The sequence below is a fragment of the Salvelinus namaycush genome, chromosome 25 (genome assembly GCF_016432855.1).
Source record: "Salvelinus namaycush isolate Seneca chromosome 25, SaNama_1.0, whole genome shotgun sequence".
In the NCBI taxonomy this organism is placed as follows: domain Eukaryota; kingdom Metazoa; phylum Chordata; class Actinopteri; order Salmoniformes; family Salmonidae; genus Salvelinus; species Salvelinus namaycush.
This window is the reverse complement of record NC_052331.1, coordinates 25485789-25506135: the sequence shown is the minus strand read 5'-3', so window position 1 is coordinate 25506135 and position 20347 is coordinate 25485789. Positions and strand designations below refer to the sequence as shown.

Below are 20347 nucleotides of genomic sequence, written 5' to 3'. Positions count from 1 at the left end.
CATAGCATCAATGCCTTCCTCTTGCAGGAACTGCTGACACACTCCAGCCACATGAGGTCTAGCATTGTCTTGCATTAGGAGGAACCCAGGGCCAACCGCACCAGCATATGGTCTCACAAGGGGTCTGAGGATCTCATCTCGGTACCTAATGGCAGTCAGGCTACCTCTGGCGAGCACATGGAGGGCTGTGCGGCCCCCCAAAGAAATGCCACCCCACACCATGACTGACCCACCGCCAAACCGGTCATGCTGGAGGATGTTGCAGGCAGCAGAACGTTCTCCACGGCGTCTCCAGACTCTGTCACGTCTGTCACGTGCTCAGTGTGAACCTGCTTTCATCTGTGAAGAGCACAGGGCGCCAGTGGCGAATTTGCCAATCTTGGTGTTCTCTGGCAAATGCCAAACGTCTGCACGGTGTTGGGCTGTAAGCACAACCCCCACCTGTGGACGTCGGGCCCTCATACCACCCTCATGGAGTCTGTTTCTAACCGTTTGAGCAGACACATGCACATTTGTGGCCTGCTGGAGGTCATTTTGCAGGGCTCTGGCAGTGCTCCTCCTGTTCCTCCTTGCACAAAGGCGGAGGTAGCAGTCTTGCTGCTGGGTTGTTGCCCTCCTACGGCCTCCTCCACGTCTCCTGATGTACTGGCCTGTCTCCTGGTAGCGCCTCCATGCTCTGGACACTACGCTGACAGACACAGCAAACCTTCTTGCCACAGCTCGCATTGATGTGCCATCCTGGATGAGCTGCACTACCTGAGCCACTTGTGTGGGTTGTAGACTCCGTCTCATGCTACCACTAGAGTGAAAGCACCGCCAGCATTCAAAAGTGACCAAAACATCAGCCAGGAAGCATAGGAACTGAGAAGTGGTCTGTGGTCACCACCTGCAGAACCACTCCTTTATTGGGGGTGTCTTGCTAATTGCCTATAATTTCCACCTGTTGTCTATTCCATTTGCACAACAGCATGTGAAATTTATTGTCAATCAGTGTTGCTTCCTGAGTGGACAGTTTGATTTCACAGAAGTGTGATTGACTTGGAGTTACATTGTGTTGTTTAAGTGTTCCCTTTATTTTATTGAGCAGTGTATTTTAGATGTTTTGGAGTTTTTTTTTCATCCATTTATTTTATTTCAACAGTTCCACCTAATAAACAGATTGTTGATAATTGCAGTACTGCTTTGGCTGAAATGCAGATCTAAGTAAGTTTGGAAAATTATTATTAAAAAAACGTTGCCATTTGACAAAAACTTTATTTCAATACCCATATTCTTTGTATAGCTATGTATTGAATGGTAGCCTTTATAAATATAGGCCCATTATACTGTATTTATACTATACTGTTTGTTTTACTAGTATTTTGAGATATGCCGCTACACAAAATGTACCAATCCATTTCTTGAGACAAAGTACAAAATTCCATTATGTAAGGATATTTCGTAAAACATTTGAAGTATTTTTTTGTTATCTATGGGCAAAATGTAAAACAGTTCATTCCTGTGAGTGTTATGTTACTGTTGTACTTTACACAAAAAAAATGTAACTTGTGAGAGGTAGACTCGGTGAGATGACGTTGCAACGAACAATGTACTGAGGAAATGTGCCTTTTGCCGGAACCAGATTAAGGATAGTGTAAATGAGGCCAGCATCTCAGTGCAAGAGGTGTCACTACAGTCCCTGGTTCGAATCCAGGCTGCATCCCATCCGGCCATGATTGGGAGTCCCATAGGGTGGCGCACAATTGGCCCAGCGTCGGCTAGGCCGTCATTGTAATTAAGAATGACTTGCCTAGTTAAATATAAAGGACAAATATATATTTTTAAATAGCCATATGTAATGTTCTCTCAATTTTTTCAACACTGCAAATTTCAAGTCTGCTGAGCTCAAAGAAATATATATTTTTTTACATAAGAATGTGTTTGTTTCTATTATTGTTTTTCTTTTGGTGTACTGATGTGTTTTATGTGTATGCAGGGCTCATTTGAGAAAGAGACCTTGCTCTCAGCATGAGTCCCTGTCGAAATAAAGGTTAAATCAATAACAAATTGATACATTTCAAACCAGAGTTGTTTTCCCATTTACAACCACTAGATAGCACATCCAGATAAAATTGAAATACTGTAAACTTTGCCTGACTACTCAAACTGAAGTTTGGGCAGCCAGGCAACTCTTGGCCTACATTACAAGTTACAACATGATCTGAAAAAAATAAGAACAATGTATCAATGTTAAGTGTTCACTGTGCACATGGGATAGAAGGAAAATATAATGACAATGTTTAGGCTAACTCTTTAAACTTCAGAGTAGGTCTAAACACTATTATACTATTTTTAACTCACAGTATTGCTAGTAATATACAGTATCAAAGGTTAATCATAAGATTATTATTAGTTTATTCAGTGCATTGTTGTCTAACGTTAAATATGAACAGAATGATCTGCCCTCAATCTAGCTACAGTAGCAGAGTACAGTAATCTGTGAAGCTCCTCCCACGTGTAGTGTTTTTCTGTAGTGTTCAGTTGGAGGGGACGAGTGCTTGGTCGACATTTTAGCGCTGCATCATCAGGACTGACGTGGGGACTACGTGGCTCGAGCCATCCACTCCTACCATAATTAGTGACGAGTCTGACTACGTAATTTATAACTTTGGTAAGTTATTACACTGTAGCCTACTCGCGGGACAAGCCCAGAAAAAAAGGAGAGACGAGACAGAACGTTCACGGTTTACACTGACGCATGGACAAACTTTCGATTCGCAGTCGAATCTACTTCCTGCTTGCTAGCCAGCTGAACAACTTCATACACAGAAACAAATGCAACAGTGTTTGGCTTGCTAGCTGACATGGTATACAGTGATAATTGGCTTGCCAACCAGTGACCGTATATTATTACTTAACTTTTTCTGTAACTCCCTGCTACTAGCTAGCTGCTAGTCACATTATCTAAAGCTAACGTTACCACCCCTAATGCTTTTCGGTGCGAGTCGCAATTTCTATCGAACAGCTGCATAGCTAAACGACGCAACTCCATTCGCGTTCTCTGTCGTTAGCCAGCTACTGAAGAAAATACATTGTGGTTGTCAGCAAGACCTTTTAATGTACCCAATGTATCTTTAGGTGCTGAATATGGCTACAGATGTAGCAGAAAGTTTCATATGTAACAACCTCGCTACAGGTACAAACTAACCAGTTCAGACAGCTTAGAAACAAGACTCCTCCCATTTCGAATTCAGACAGGCACCTGTTTGCTCCATGGGGGGGAAAGTTTAGTGAAAGTATGAACCAAGGTCCAAGCAATAGCAACTGCCATATTTAACACTACATTGCATCGAATACATTCATTTGATTCACAATCACATCAACCTTTTGGTTGAAGTGTGTTCTTGTAATGCTTGACTTGAAGGCCACTTGACTTAAACTTTATGAAGAGTTCTTGGAACTTTGATGGCATATCAGAGGAGGCTGGTGGGAGGAGCTATAGGAGGATGGGGTTATTGTAATGGTGTGAATGGATTCTATGGAACGGTATCAAATAAATGGAAGTTTGATTCTGTTCCATTTCAACCATTACAATGATGGTTACAAAGTATGGTTACAGCACAGGAGAATACCTAACTTTGTGTACTTTGGGACCAAGTACTAGACTTTTGACTACTTTAATACACATATAGGCTCCCGAGTGGCAGGCTCCTGAGTGGCGCAGCGGTCTAAGCCACTTCATCTCAGTGCAAGAGGTGTCACTACAGTCCCTGGTTCGAATCCAGGCTGTATCACATCCGGCCGTGATTGGGAGTCCCATAGGGCGGCGCACAATTGGCTCAGCGTCATCCAGGTTTGGCCGGGGTAGGCCGTCATTGTAAATAAGAATTTGTTCTTTGCCTAGTTAAATAAAAAAAATAAGTGAATTTGTCCCAATACTTTTGGTCCTCTATGTACCAAAAGTGCTGTAATTTCTAAACGGTTCACCCGATATGGATGAAAATACCCTCAAATAATTAAAGCTGACTTTTAACCTCATAGTCATTGTATAATTTCATATCCAAGTCAAATCCAAATCCAAGTCAAAAAAACGAAATGGTCACTGTCCCAATAATTATGGAGCTCACTGTATTTTAAAATAACCTTAAACTTATAAAAACAAGCGAAGTAGACTAATTGTGCTTAGCCTAATTTCCTGACATTTCCAGTCCGATGACCATGGACACAGCGGTTGCGTCGTCAAAGCAGGAGGGACGTTTTGATGACTCTCTGTCTGATGAAGATCCAAGTCAGAGTGAATCCAACTCACCCACTGCAGTAATCACTCAGGTAGATACTTTGTGAAGTGTGTGTTGTGGCCAATGTCACTCATCATCACTCTTATAATTCAGATGTGTATCGGGGTCTAAATAGCCTGGTCCCAGATCTGTTTGTGTTTTTGCCAACTCCATTACTCATTGTCAAGCAAAACATGACAATAAATGACAAGGCGTTTGCATGATGGCACAAACGGACTGGCACTCAAGCTAGTTTAGACGTACTGATGATAGAGTTTACTTTCCTCAAATATTTCTCAAATATTGTTTAAATTGCTTGTAAAACAATTGGACATCTCTCATCTTCCTCTAGGTTTCAGGAACAGGAGACTCCGCTGGCATGACAGTGGTGCAGTTACCTAGTGGGCAGACAGTTCATGTTCAGGGTGTCATCCAGGCTCCTCAGGCCTCTGTCATCCAGTCACCACAGATGCAGAATGTGCAGGTAGCTAATAGAGCTCCATCCCTTCCCTTTTCCTATATAGTGCATTACTTTTGACCAGTGATCTATATAGGGAATATGTGCCATTTGGGATACAGCCTCAAGTCACTCCTTGGCTAAATTCAGTCAAATCTGCATTGTGTTATTTTACTGAGTAGTTATTTTTCCCCATAGAAAAACCAAAGAATGGTTTTATGTACTTGTAGCTATAGTTTCTTAGCCTGGGTGCCAGTCTGTTTGTCCCATCATGCCAAAATCTTGTCACTCTTTGTCATTCCAAACATGCTTGGCTTGACAATGACAGCATTGAAGTTAGCAAAAGCACAAAGTTTAACCTTCATGTACACAGAATGTTGTATTGTGTCTGACTGTCTCTAAGACAACACACTGTCTGCTTTCATTAGACAAATCAGCACATGATGTCACCCTAGTTGTCCTTTATTCTCTAAATTACAGAGAATATGTCCCAAATGGCATTCTATTCCCTATATAGTGTACTACTTTTGACCAGAGCCCTGTGGGGGAATAGTGTGTCATTTAGGAAACAACCTGAGATTTCTACTATTGTCCAAATTTGTTTTCAGCACTGGGAATGACTTTTATTTTTCAGTATTCAATAAGGTATTTTAAATGGAGGGAGGTGACTGTACACAGGGATCATATCTATGCATTACTTTAAGACTTCATAGTGTTTTTCTTTGCTCCAGATAACCTCCATAGCTGGGCTTGAAGATGGGGAGTCAGCAGTCACAGACACACAGAAAAGAAGAGAGATTCTCTCAAGACGCCCATCTTATCGGTTGGTAGACATAAAAACGTCGCAAATATGAAACAAACATTTTTTCCCCCAAAGGACACCTTATTCCCTATATAGTGCACTACTTTTGACCAGAGACCTATGGGCCATGGTTAAAAGTAGTGCACTATAAAGGGAACAAGATGTAATTTGATTAACAAGCAATGACATTTCAAAGCAATCGAAGCAGAGTAGTTTATTACGTGCTTTCCTCTTTCAGAAAAATCCTCAATGAACTATCATCAGATTCCTCCTCAATTCCGAGAATCGAGGAAGAGAAACCTGAAGATGAGGTTCCATCCTCCAGTGTGCCTTCAGTTCAAGTGCCAACTTCAATCTATCAGACCAGCAGCGGCCAATACAGTGAGTTTCATTAGGCTCTTGTCAAAAGTAGTGCACCATACAGGGAATAGGTTGCCATAGTTAGGACGCAACTATGGTCAAAATGTTGACGTGCACTCACTATTGTGACATTAGGGGTTCTCCCCAAAGAATGTAAGAGTTGGTGATGCACGGGTTGACTCATAACCACAGTTATATCTGAGGGGTGGGCGGGTTTAGGGTTATTAAATATTGTGTGGTTGAATAAAGTGAAAACAATACCTTAAAAAATACATAAATGTATAATTTGTTTGCAAATTATATCTATAGGCTAAATTTGGGTTTTTCTTAAATTATTTTAGGCTATCTGGTATTAGTGCGTAAGCCTAACCTTTAGGGCCAAACTGGACACGTACCAAATAGACTACACGCCTATCACCAAATGCTTTCAGGAACGGGCAGAAAATGTTAACGTCGATCCACAGATGCAAAAAGGACAATATTGACATTTAATTAAATAAGAGAAAAGCAGCAAAATGAAGAGTTGAAAATAAAGAGAAGGGAGGGACAGAAAAGTAATGTTTGGTAAAGATTTGGTGAAGTGGTAAAAGAGGATGATAGCATTGTTATGTTATGTGTGATGATAGCATGTCAAGGGAACTGTAACCTAGTGTTCAGATGGGTTAAATGGAAACTGAAATCTGGACACTGACTGTAGGTCTATAACCTCTCACACAGCCTTAACAATAACTCCTGCAGAATTAAGCATTTCTTGCAGGAAAATTATAAACCAAATGGAGGCTAAATGTTGACTTGGAAACAGGAGTGAAAAAATAGGATTTCTTTCTTTCAGCATCTTGAGAGAATGCTAATGCATGTATCTAATTATAGACAAGACACCTCACAAGTCCTCAACTGGCAGCTTCATTAAATAGTACCTGCAAAACACCAGTCTCAACGTCAACAGTGAAGAGGCGACTCCGGGATGCTGGCCTTCTAGGCAGAGTTGCAAGGAAAAAGCCATATCTCAGACTGGCCAATAAAAAGAAAAGATTAAGATGGGCAAAAGAACACAGACATTGGACAGAGGAACTCTGCCTAGAAGGCTAGCATCCCGGAGTTGCCTCTTCACTGTTGACGTTGAGACTGGTGTTTTGCGGGTACTATTTAATGAAGCTGCCCGTTGAGGACTTGTGAGGCATCTGTTTCTCAAACTAGACACTCTAATGTACTTGTCCTCTTGCTCAGTTGTGCACCGGGGCCTCCCACTCCTCTTTCTATTCTGGTTAGAGCCAGTTTGCGCTGTTCTGTGAAGGGAGTAGTACACAGTGTTATACGAGATCTTCAGTTTCTTGGCAATTTCTCGCATGGAATAGCCTTCATTTCTCAGACCAAGTATAGACTGACGAGTTTCAGAAGAAAGTTATTTGTTTCTGGCCATTTTGAGCCTGTAATCGAACCCACAATTGCTGATGCCCCAGATACTCAACTAGTCTAAAGAAGGCCAGTTTTATTGCTTCTTTAATTAGCACAACAGTTTTCAGCTGTGCTAACATAATTTCAAAATGGTTTTCTAATGATCATTTAGCCTTTTAAAATGATAAACTTGGATTAGCTAACTCAACGTGCCATTGGAACACAGGAGTGATGGTTGCTGATAATGGGCCTCTGTACGCCTATGTAGATATTCCATAAAAATCAGTTGTTTCCAGCTACAATAGTCATTTACGACATGAACAATGTCTACACTGTATTTCTGATCGATTTGATGTTATAATAATGGACAAAAAATGTGCTTTTCTTTCAAAAACAAGGACATTTCTAAATGACCCCAAACTTTTGAACGGCAGTGTATATACACTACGTGATGCTCGTCAAACATCTCATTCCAAAATCATGGGCATTAATATGGAGTTGGTCCTCCCTTTGGTGCTATAACAGCCTCCACTCTTCTGGGAAGGCTTTCCACTACATGTTGGAACATTGCTGCGGGGCCTTGCTTCCATTCAGCCACAAGAACATTAGTGAGGTTGGGCACTGATGTTGGGCGATTAGGGTTGGCTCGCAGTCAGCATTCCAATTCATCCCAAAGTTGTTGAGGTCAGGGCTCTATGCAGGCCAGTCAAGTTGTTCCACACCGATCTCGACAAACCATTTCTCTATGGACTTCACTTTGTGCACGGGAGCATTGTCATGCTGAAACAGGAAGGGGCTTTCCCCAAACTGTTGCAACAAAGTTGGAAGCACAAAATCGTTGAGAATGTCATTGTATACTGTAGCGTTAAGATTTCCCTTCACTGGAACTAAGTGGCCTAGCCCGAACCATAAACAGCCCCAGACCATTATTCCTCCTCCACCAAACTTTACAGTTGTCACTATGCATTCGGGCAGGTAGTGTTCTCCTGGCATCTGCCAAACTCAGATTTGTCTGTCGGACTGCCAGTTGGAGAAGCGTGATCCATCACTCCAGAGAATGCGTTTCCACTGCTCCAGAGTCCAGTGGCGAGCTTTACACCACTCCAGCCGACACTTGGCATTGCGCATGGTGATCTTAGGCTTGTGTGCGGCTGCTCGGCCATGGAAACACATTTCATGAAGCTCCCAACGAACAGTTCTTGTGCTGACGTTGGAACTCGGTAGTGAGTGTTGCAACCGAGAACAGACGATTTTTCAGCACTAGCCGATCCCGTTCTTAGAGAAACAGGTGTGGCTGAAATTGCCGAATCTACTAATTTGAAGGGGTGTCCACATGCTTTGGACTCAAAAGTGACACTGGCCCTTTTCGGGGCCTCCCCCGTGCCGTACTCCACAGCACCACATTCTGAAAAGATCCCGGGGAGAACCCTGACATTCATTTTTATATCCAGTTTGTGTTATTGTGTAAGAGATCTTAAACAGAGGATTCATTGTGGAGGCCAAATTCTCCAGGTTACAGTTGTGCATCAATAAGCCAGTGACCTTACCTTCCATAAAGTACAGTACTTTCCTATATTTCAAGAAAAACATCTAATCTAATGGACCAAAACGTCTTGCTTAGAAGCAGCTGATAATCAGCTATTTGTAGCAGTGGTCAGAAATGCACACTCCATTTTAGCTCTGCATATTTACTATTTATATTTTAGTCAGATAACTTTTAATAAGATTCACACAAACATCCACAATATACCTCTGAGTAACCCATCACTTCTAAAAATGTGTGTCCCTCAGTTGCCATCACCCAGGGGGGAGCCATCCAGATAGCCAGCCCAGGCAGTGAGGGTCTGCAGGGCGTACAGACTCTGGCCATGTCCAACTCTGGTACCCCCCAGATCCTGCAGTATGCAACCCAGGCAGGGGACTCAGGACAGCAGTTCTTCTCTGTACAAGGTGGCCAGGTGGTGATACAAGGTAGGAACAACTGTACCTAAATGAACTCAATTTTGACTCTGGTCAAAAGTAGTGCACTATGTAGGGAAAAGTGTGATTCATCAACGTATAGGTTTGCATTAATTTGGTAAATGAACAAAAGGAAGCTCTTGAAATGGCTGGAGCTTGACTAGTTTGTCTCTAAAAAGTGTCAAGTTTGACTGGTTGACCCTGTAATGTTACTATGGAACCAGTGTTATGATTTAACAGTAGAATATATTCAAATTATGTTAGTTAGAGTAATATCCACCAGAGTAATGTACACTTTTTTTCTATGAGGGGTTTCAGTAAAATGTCAGTATTTTTATCAATCCAATAACTGGAACATTTCTGCCTTTTATTATTTTAAAACCTCTCTGTTAGGCTACTTCTTTATTATGCTGAATTTATTGACCTTATTTTTCAGAGAAATTTATGAAAAGCTTAATAATCATATAATAATATCAAGTAGTAAAAGTGAATCCCCAGGGAATGCTTCAATCAGGGTGCTCACATTAGTACGGCTGCTGTCACTTGGGCACAATATCCTAATGTTTGTTCTACGTCGCCTAGTTGCGTCATATGGTCTAAAAATATCCAGCTAACCCTTCCTCCCTCCCCTATCTTGCTGCATTGTGTTGCTCCACTTTAGCATTTGATCCAGGAGCAGAGCAGGGGAGGGGCCTAGAGGCAGAGTGTCTTATTGACATCAGCAGGTCCAGTGATGTCATTGTGATGTCAGTGTCCTTAATTGTAATTTTGTGCGAAGTTGATGGGTGTCCACTCCATGTAGAGAGCAGGCAGGGAGAGAGAAAGACACACAGTCAGATAGAGAGAAAGTGTGTAATACTGTGGATCCCAGATTGTTAGAGAGTAGAAGATATGGCTGTTACTGGAGATGAGACTGAATCAGGTATGTAACTATCTTTTAGTCTGTTTTCCTTTCTCAGTATTTCTCACTTTTATTTTTATAGCAAGTTAAATGTATCATGCTGGCAGTGATAGACAATGTATACCTGCATTGTTGTTCAATTCAGAGATGTACTTGCATTGTTTCTGTATTTAGAGGGCTAAATTGTGAGTAATTACATGAAAGTTTGGATTGTTAAGTGTCTTTACAGAACTTTTAGAATTTATTCAAAAGTGTGTGTAGTCTACCATAGTTATTAAGTCATAGCAGTTGGCTTAGTTGGAAGCCTCAAAAGCTGTGTTTCAGAGTATTTTTTATCAAGATACTGTATTTTTAAGAGAGCATAGGAAACCAATAGCAAACTGAATGACGTGCACTGACTAACTAATTCAGGTTAATAGATAGCTACTACAGAGGCATCCTGCCCACATTTCTCTCTCTCTGAGACTTGAAAACATTACAAGAGTACTGTATAATTACCATTCAACATTCCTATAGTGAAAAGTTAGACATTATGTTAACCGAACATGGCAATAAGTGTTTAGTTAGCTTGCTCAACCCAGTTCCTGTCTGTCTGCTTGCCCCCTAAAACACTCAAAACAGAACACTTCTCTGGAGCAGCCAGGGAGAGGAGGGGGGGAGGGGTGACGTTGACGTCACTCCGGTTTCCTGGAACCAGATGGGGCCAGGCAAATGAGAATGCTAACTGTCGAGTGAGACTCACATTGACGTCAGCTGGGAGTCATACTGTGATTCCAGACAGAACAGAGCCCTCTGTGGGAGCACTGAAAGAGCAGTGATCACAGCTTCAGCGCTACCAGCTTAGTCATCCACTCCGATAACGACAGGAGAGAGAAGAATTCAGCCTTGTTTATCCCTTTAGATCTGCAAGCTGTTACTTGCTCACTCTTGCGTTAAAACACAAGTGCAGTGGTGGCATTTGGGCTATTATAAATTCATAAATGAAAAAAATAGTAAAATGTTTTGTTGTGAAAATATAGTTGTTTTGAATAAGTGTTTATTCTTGCCATATAAGGATGATAGTTTTCTCCTGTATTTACTTTGGAGTATCAGAAAACGTCAGAGACATTTATCAACATACTAGTGGTCAGATCAGAACCACATTCCAAGTACAAGATTTGTTTGACCCAAAAATGAATGAATCAATAGTGAATCATCACCAAATAATGAAACGTAGGCTACAGCCAGTGCTACTGTCTTTTCTCTTTCACTTGGATGGCAGTTATCCACTCAGTAACCAGAAAGACGATTGTCTTAACATCGTCTGACAAAGACATGTCAAGGAGGTAGTTGTAGTAACCCACACCCCACCCCCAGACAGTATACTACAACATTCTATAGAAAGTACTACACATGATCAAGGGATAGTTTAGTGTGTAGTATAGTATTCTACAGTATACTACAGAATTCATTAGTAAGTACTGTAGTATTCTATAGTAAACTGTAGTATTTTTTCATGTGGGTACTCAAACCACACAAAGCTAGATCTGTGCTTAGGCCTACTTCCCCTAATTTGGCACCTGTGCTGTGATCTTAAATCTGTCTGTAGAAAAATAACATTTAAATGAGGTTTGGTTTGCTTAATTCACGGTCCGTTGGAATCTGGGCTTGTCTGGTTGTTTTAACAGAAAAAACATTAAACAAGTGGTCAGTTGTTGTTTTTTGTTATTAAATGAACCCATCTACATGATTTGTGTTCAGCGTTTATGTCTAATTTATGGTCACTTATCCTCTAAGTAGATAGAAGATGAGAAATCTGTGTGATTTGAAGGGCTGGAGTAAAAAAATACAGCACTTGGTTTTTGCCCCAGTGAGCTAAATATAGGTAAGTGGTCAATGCAAGTGATAATTTGTTCTCCAGTGACCACCTTGTTTGAATAAATTACTTAATCACTTCCAATTCTGATGTCCTGTCTGTCTGTGCAAATGATAAACTTGGTTAAAAGAAGTACTATTAAAATGAACCCTGGTGTTCTGTCTGTGTCCCCTAGCTGCCACTGGAGATATGCCAGCATACCAGCTCCGTTCGCCCACCTCGTCGGGCCTACCCCAGGGTCTGGTGATGGCTGCGTCCCCAGGCTCCCTGTCCATGCACAATCCCCCGATGCACACTGAGGAGGTAACACGCAAAAGGGAGGTCCGCCTCATGAAGAACAGGTGAGACAGACACAGGTTGCGTCCCAAATTGGCATCCTCTTCCCTGTATGGTGCACTACTTTTTCTCAGAGGCCCTGATTAAAAGTAGTGAACTATATAGGGAGTCGGGTGCCTTTTGGGACACATACTAGTTTTACTCTGTTGCTCTGAATTTGGTCAACAACTGCAAAAGGGGAACAGATTTCGAAATCATTCATGGTCCTCATTCTCAGTTTCCTGTAGATTTTAAAGCACCCCTTTGATAATTGATGATCTATAAAGGTTGACTGGATGTTATGGGAAGTCTCTAAAGTGTTTTTGATTGGTGCTTAGAGCTGGGATTTCTCCCACTGACCGTCTCTTACTCTGTCTTCTCTAGGGAGGCTGCAAGGGAGTGCCGCAAGAAAAAGAAAGAGTATGTCAAGTGTCTGGAGAACCGTGTGGCCGTGCTGGAAAACCAAAACAAGACCCTCATTGAGGAACTCAAAGCGCTAAAGGACATTTACTGCCACAAGAATGAGTAGCTGCTCTCAGCCTTGTGCCAGGAGAGAGAGAGAGATCCTACTGAGAAAGCACAGAGTGGAGTTTACAGATTGACTGCTGTAAAAAAAAAGACTGGGACAAAAACTACTTTCACTGTCTTTGTTTCTCGTTTACTCCGCTTGTTTGGGCCCAGTCAATTTGATGCTGCACCGGAGGTTGTTAGGTGGCCATAGGCTTGTGCTCTCCAGGCTGAAGTCAAGTCCTGCTCCGGACAGGACCCCTGTCTGTCCTCGCGCTTGTATGTGAATACACAAGTGACGCCCAGCCGCGTTTGCTTCTGCTGTTTGCAGGGAGGCAGCCAATGAGATGCCAGCCTGCAGAGGAAGAGGAAGTAGATATGCTTCCTGAAGGCACACCGCTCACCACCATTGGCTCACCGCATTGGAGAAGCTGAAGCTGCGGAAGAGCCTCACTATCAGCCAGCAAGTTCACATTAAGTGCACGCAGACTCACCAGCAAGCCAACCTACCTTAGCCTGAGTGCCAGTCTGTTTGTGCTGTCATGCCAAATCCTTGTTACTTTTTTATCACATTTGGCTTGACAATGAAAGCATTTGAGTTGGCAAGAGTACAAACAGATCTGGGACCAGGCTAAACCTATATATCTTTACTTGTCACTGCTAGCTACAGTTGTTCTCCTTAAATTACTGTACTTCTCTGCTCACCTTGGCTGTTGTCAACATACCTTTTGTTAAATCAGATGGACCTCTTCTTTCAGGACAGGACAGTGTGACACTTTCCGATATAATTCGAGTTTTGAAATTCTATATTTGTCCGTTTGAGTGTTAATCGGGGTTGTCTAATGACTTCACGTGTTACCTGAATCAATGTGTAAGACCCAGTGTCGAGGATGTGAGTATACGCCTTTCACTTGGTCTCTTTTCAAACAACACAGTTCAATTTAAAATGTAAAATTAACATGGCGTGGCCCTCGGATGAGTGTATATTAAATAATTATATATTTCTAGCCATTGGAGGAATCTTATCTCACCAAGACCATCTTGAAATGACTACTGCTTTACCACACAAAATTGCTACATTTGATGTTTACTGAATCTCACCAGTCGTTGTCCCCTTTGTCTGTGTCTCGGAACAGTACTGTGCTGTGCCAGTGTACTGTACAAAAGAACCACTGAAAGTGCTGATAAGCTGACGTTTGGGTATTTTGATACTCGTTATAAACGTTTTATATGAATTAGTTGATCATAACAGATATGATATGTCCCAAATGGCCCACTATTTTCTTTATAGTGCACTACTTTTGACCTGAGTTCTATGGGCCCAGGTCAAAATTAGTGCACTAAAAAGGTAATAGTGTGTCAGTTGGCATGTAAAAATAGAGTTCATGACTGCTCTGTTTGAAAGGTATGGCCATGAGAGCACAGACCTGACTATGATGATCATGATGCAGCTTCGTTTTCTTTCCTCACACCAGTTCTGCTTGCTTTCAATTTCCTGATAACCTTTCTGTTTACAGGTATATGTCTTTTTGTATGTTTGTTGTCAGGCCAGTGGTTATATAATTCAGGTGAGATGTAAAATACATTTGATCTCAGTAAAAGTTTTGGATAGAATTGAAAAGTATGTCAAACAGGTTAGCTCTTAAAACCAGACGTTCACCTCATGTGTATTGATCTCTTATGTTTGAAGATTGTCAAAATATACTATTTCTAATAAAATGTCCATACCACAGTATGAATTATAGTGAAATTATTTGTTAGATGAATCCTCAGTCAGAAAACGACACACTATATGGACTGAAGTCTGTACCACACAATGCCTTTGGGCTCACCTCTGAAATAACAAGCACAAGAATGAACACAAATACTAACCAACATCATTTCTCTTCACCTCAAATACCTTAACTCTGACATCACAACATTTCACAACAGAAGTGTTACACCAGACACCTTAGATCCTCATGACGCTCTAACATAATTCATTATGATACTCCAGGCATCAGAAATGCATATAAGAAATAGATTTTCTCCCCAAGGAATATCACCGTTATATCATTATATCACACAGACTGTCACGCCCTGATCTGTTTCACCTGTACCTGTGATTGTCTCCACCCCCTCCAGGTGTGGCTTATTTTCCCCAGTGTATTTATCTCTGTTTCCTGTCTCTCTGTGCCATTTTGTCTTGTATGTTTAGTCAAGTCAACCAGCGTGTTTTTCCTGTATTCTTTTTTTGGGTTCTCCTTTTTTCTAGTCTTCCTGGTTTTGACCCTTGCCTGTTTCTGGACTCTGTACCTGCCTGCTTGACCATTCTGCCTGCCTTGACCATGAGCTTGTCTGCTACTCTGTACCTCCTGGATTCTGATCTGGTTTTGACCTTTTGCCTGTCCACGACCATTCTTTTGCCTACCCCTTTGGATTATTAAACATTGTAAGACTCCAACCATCTGCCTCCTGTGTCTGCTTCTGGGTCTCGCCTTGTGCCTTGATACAGACTATCTCAAGTGCAAGAACAGTTTAGTGCTTTATAGTATAGCTAGGAAACAATACTGTTGTATACCTTGTTTCTGCTCTAACTGACCTCAAGTTTCTTGTTATTTTAAGCCTTTGATTTCTAATTTCTCTGGAAGTATTAGTGTGAAGGTGTAGTGCATTATTCTCTCCTGTTCAGGTCTGTGGACACTGCAGAGTGGATGGGCTGGACCTGTGAACAGAGGGGTTTTGGAATGAAACATTAAAACAACTTCTGTTTTTCCTCACTGTTCTGTTATTGTAAAGACAATCTGTGACCCTCCACTATATTCTGTGATGTCAACACAATGTACAAGTGCCTATCTAGTACAATGTGTTAGGGTGTTTTCACACCTTTCAGCAAATGTTTGAACTCAGTGTGTTTATTTTTGTCCAGTGTGAACACTCCAAAGGAACTCAGACCCCTCAAAAGAGCCTCTGAACCGAACTGACCAATTCGAGAGGTGGTCTGAGTTCAGTTCACTTGAAATCCTTGGTTCGGTTCCCTTTTCTAGGGCAATGTGAACACAAAGCTCCCCAGATTCGCTTGTCATTATTTCCCGCACCACACACTAGACTACTGCAACAGCGTTTCCCCTGACATAACCCCTCACATTGGTGCCACAAGAGAAGATGATCATGTGTAGGTTCGCTGAAAACAACGTGTGCTGTTTTTGGATATTGATTAGCGATTGTCAAGGATGCACAGAAATTCCTAAATATGTGTTTTTAGTTCTGATTATTTGTTTTCCAATATGTGATCTATAGGCTAAGAAAGCTTCATAAGCTGTTTAATGATTGTGGGGTATGAATAGTGTGAGAACTACAACATACATGACCAAAGTATGTGGACACCTGCACGTCAAAATTCTCATTCCAAAATCATGGGCATTAAAATGGAGTTGGTCCCCCTTTGATGCTATAATAGCCTCCACTCTACCGGGGAGTCGTTCCACTAGATGTTGTAACATTGCTGCGGGGACTTACTTCCATTCAGCCACAAGAGCATTAGTGAGGTTGGGCACTGATGTTGGGCGATTAGGCCTGGCTCACAGTCGGTTCCAATTCATCACAAAGGTGTTCGATGGGGTTGAGGTCAGGGCTCTGTGCAGGCCAGCCAAGTTCTTCCACACCAATCTCGACAAACCATTTTTGTATCGACCTCGCTTTGTGCACGGGGCATTGATTGTTATGCTGAAACAGGAAAGGGCCTTCCCCAAACTGTTGCCACAAACTTGGAAGCACAGAATTGTCGAGACTGTCATTGTATGCTGTAGCGTTAAGATTTCCCTTCACTGGAACTGAGGGCCCTAGCCTGAACCATGAAAAACAGCCCTATGCATTGGGGCGGGTAGCGTTCTCCTGGAATCCACCAAACAGAGATTTGTCCAGACAGCCAGATGGTGAAGCGTGATTAATCACTCCAGAGAACGCATTTCCATTGCCCCAATGGCAGTGAGTTTTACACCACTCCAGCCGACGCTTGGCATTGTGCATGGTGATCTTAGGCTTGTGTGCGGCTACTCGGCCATGGAAACCCATTTCATGAAGCTCCCGAACAGTTCTTGTGCTGATGTTGCTTCCAGAGGCAGTTTGGAACTCAGTAGTAAGTGTTGCAACTGAGGACAGACAATTTTTATGCGCTTCAGCGGCGGTCCCATTCGGTGAGCTTGTGTGGCCTATCACTTCGCACCTTAGCCGTTGTTGCTCCTAGACATTTCCACTTCACAATAACAGCACTTACAGTTGACCGGGGAAGCTCTAGCAGGGTAGAAATTTGACAAACTGACTTGTCGGAGAGGTGGCATCCTATGACAATGCCACGTTGAAAGTCACTGAGCTCTTCAGTACGAGTCATTCTATTGCCAATGTTTGTCTATGGAGATTGCATGGCCGTGTGCTTGATTTTATACACCTGTCAGCAACGGGTGTGGCTGAAATAGCCGATTCCACTAATTGAAGGGGTGTCCACATACTTTTGCATATGTAGTGTATTTGGTGAGAATCACAACATAGGATACACAATCTATTGTAGCTCTTAAAGGGGCAGTAGCCTACATCGGGTGTACAATTTTCAATTACAGCATTATTTAATCTATAGTTATTCTTCTGCTATTTATTCTGTTACCAATAATATTTACATGTTAATAGTATCTTCTGATTACAATTATTATGTCATATTTTAACTAAATGCAATCTATTCGCTTCCAAAATGTAAGTAGGTGTATATAACTGTCTGATTACATGTTCTGATGGAATGGCTGGTCCTGCACTTTGTAAAAACCCAGAATGCATTGAGTGAATGTTGGAAAAAGATCTTGGTTCCTTTCTAAACATAGCAGTGTGAACGCAAAGAGAACTCTGACCACAAAATAGGTGAAGTGAACCTGCATAAGAGTTGAGTCCTCATTCAAAGCTAAGAGCAGTGTGAATACAAAGAGAACTGAGTTCTTTCATTTTTATTTTTACCACAGAGTTCACTTTAAAAAGGTCTGAGATCGGTTATTTTAAAGAGGATTATATGTGAATAGATTCTCTCAGAATTGATGTCCAATTCCCACTTACACAGAAAGTGCTCATTTGAAGAGTGAATGTACGAGCGTAGATGAGGGTTTCATTGTCATACGGAAAATCAACAACTACTGTAAATTTAGCAGCTTGCCTACAATGCTTACTATATGAGGATTGCACCCGTCAGATAGGACCTATCAAAACTGAGAAGTTGAACAACTTGAGGTGGGTGTATGTTTAATATTTTATTAGCAGCATTGCAACATCTTCCTGAAGTTCATCCTGTCTGGTTGAAGTGGAAATTTCCACTACAGGAAAAGGCGCCCTCCAGCGGTCAATAATGTAGTTATACACTGGTCTAATCCTGAAGTCACTACCTTCACTGATAGTTGATCAACACTTGCCTCTTGTGGACAGAGGGTATTATTACATTAAAGATCTTAAATGTAGTTGAGCCAAAACTACTTACAAGGGCTGTAACATACATAACAATAAAACATCTCTGGTTGAGATATGTCACAACTTAAAACAGATATTGCATCTATATTTGATTGCATCTCGAATGACATTCTGTCTGTGAATGAGGGAACACCTGCACTTCTCTATCACGTTCTCTCGAATGACATTCTGTCTGTGAATGAGGGAACACCTGCACTTCTCTATCACGTTCACACTTTCGTATTGAAACGTACAGTTGAAGTCGGAAGTTTACATACACCTTAGCCAAATACATTTAAACTCAGTTTTTCACAATTCCTGACATTTAATCCTAGTAAAAATTCCCTGTCTTAGGTCAGTTAGGATCACCACGTTATTTTAAGAATGTGAAATGTCTGAATAATAGTAGAGAATGAATTATTTAAGCTTTTATTTCTTTCATCACATTCCCAGTGAGTCAGAAGTTTACATACACTCAACTAGTATTTGGTAGCATTGCCTTTAAATTGTTTAACTTGGGTCAAACGTTTCAGGTAGCCTTCCACAAGCTTCCCACAATAAGATGGGTGAATTTTGGCCCCTTCCTCCTGACAGGCTTGTGTAACTGAGTCAGGTTTGTAGGCCTCCTTGCTCGCACATGCTTTTTCAGTTCTGCCCACATATTTTCTATAGAATTGAGGTCAGGGCTTTGTGATGGCCACTCCAATACCTTGACTTTGTTGTTCTTAAGCCATTTGACCACAACTTTGGAAGTACGCTTGGGGTCATTGTCCATTTGGAAGACCCATTTTCGACCAAGCTTTAACTTCCTGACTGATGTCTTGAGATGTTGCTTCAATATACCCACATCATTTCCATATCTCATGATGCCGTCTATTTTGTGAAGTGCACCAGTCCCTCCTGCAGCAAAGCACCCCCACAACATGATGCTGCCACCCCCGTGCTTCACGGTTGGGATGGTGTTCTTCGGCTTGCAAACATCCCCCTTTTTCCTCCAAACATAACGATGGTCATTATGTCCAAACAGTTCTATTTTTGTTTCATCAGACCAGAGGACATTTCTCCAAAAAGTATGATCTTTGTCCCCATGTGCAGTTGCAAACCGTAGTATGGCTTTTTTTATTGTGGTTTTGGAGCAGTGATTTCTTCCTTCCCAACCATCCCAACGGTGAAGCACGGGGGTGGCAGCATCATGTTGTGGGGGTGCTTTGCTGTCTCAGCCTCTAGTATTTTTGCTGCAGTAGTTTATGTGTTGGGGGGATAGGGTCAGTCTGTTATATCTGGAGCATTTATCCTGTCTTATCCGGTGTCCTGTGTGAATTTAAGTATGCTCTCTCTAATTCTCTCTCTCTTTCGTTCTCTCTTTCTTTCTTTCTCTCTCTCGGAGGACCTGAGCCCTAGGACCATGCCTCAGGATTACCTGGCCTGATGACTACTTGCTGTCCCCAGTACACCTGGCCGTGCTGCTGCTCCAGTTTCAACTGTTCTGACTGCGGCTATGGAACCCTGACCTGTTCACCGGAAGTGCTACCTGTCCCAGACCTGCTGTTTTCAACTCTCTAGAGACAGCAGGAGCGGTAGAGATACTCTGAATGATCGGCTATGAAAAGCCAACTGTGCTGACCTGTTGCACCCTCGACAACTACTGTGATTATTATTATTTGACCCTGCTGGTCATCTATGAACATTTGAACATCTTGGCCATGTTCTGTTATAATCTCCACCCGGCACAGCCAGAAGAGGACTGGCCACCCCTCATAGCCTGGTTTCTCTCTAGGTTTCTTCCTAGGTTCTGGCCTTTCTAGGGAGTTTTTCCTAGGCACCGTGCTTCTACACCTGCATTGCTTGCTGTTTGGGGTTTTAGGCTGGGTTTCTGTCCAGCACTTTGTGACATCAGCTGATGCAAGAAGGGCTTTATAAATACATTTGATTGATTGATTGATTCCTTGCTGAGCGGCCTTTCAGGTTCTGTCGATATAGGACTCGTTTTACTGTGGATATCGATACTTTTGTACCTGTTTCCTCTAGCATCTTCACAAGGTCCTTTGCTGTTGTTCTGGGATTGATTTGCACTTTTCGC

The 20347-nt window shown here is 42.0% G+C and overlaps 1 protein-coding gene across 2 annotated transcripts; it reads left to right on the top strand.

Annotated features, from left to right (window-relative positions):
- The first annotated feature begins 2515 nt into the window (after nucleotides 1-2515).
- On the top strand, nucleotides 2516-14542 carry LOC120020397 (cAMP-responsive element modulator-like). Of its 2 annotated transcripts, XM_038964018.1 has the most exons (8): nucleotides 2516-2650; nucleotides 4188-4308; nucleotides 4609-4740; nucleotides 5445-5536; nucleotides 5754-5896; nucleotides 9062-9241; nucleotides 12161-12326; nucleotides 12685-14542. In XM_038964018.1, exons 2-8 carry the CDS (start codon nucleotides 4192-4194, stop codon nucleotides 12827-12829), a joined length of 975 nt encoding a protein of 324 aa, XP_038819946.1. In that variant the 5' UTR covers nucleotides 2516-2650; nucleotides 4188-4191; the 3' UTR covers nucleotides 12830-14542. The 2 variants fall into 2 exon arrangements, with proteins under 2 accessions (XP_038819946.1, XP_038819947.1); XM_038964019.1 differs by lacking the exons at nucleotides 2516-2650; nucleotides 4188-4308; nucleotides 4609-4740; ... (1 more) ...; nucleotides 5754-5896; nucleotides 9062-9241 and adding an exon at nucleotides 9818-10151.
- Nucleotides 14543-20347: the final 5805 nt, after the last annotated feature.

What these genes read in the sequence shown, in the direction of transcription:
- LOC120020397 (XM_038964018.1), top strand. Translation starts at nt 4,192, where the DNA reads ATGACCATGGACACAGCGGTTGCGTCGTCAAAGCAGGAGGGACGTTTT. An exon ending in TCAAGACGCCCATCTTATCG is followed by an intron (nt 5,537 to 5,753) that starts GTTGGTAGACAT and finishes TTCCTCTTTCAG; the next exon opens with AAAAATCCTCAATGAACTAT. An exon ending in TGGCCAGGTGGTGATACAAG is followed by an intron (nt 9,242 to 12,160) that starts GTAGGAACAACT and finishes TGTGTCCCCTAG; the next exon opens with CTGCCACTGGAGATATGCCA.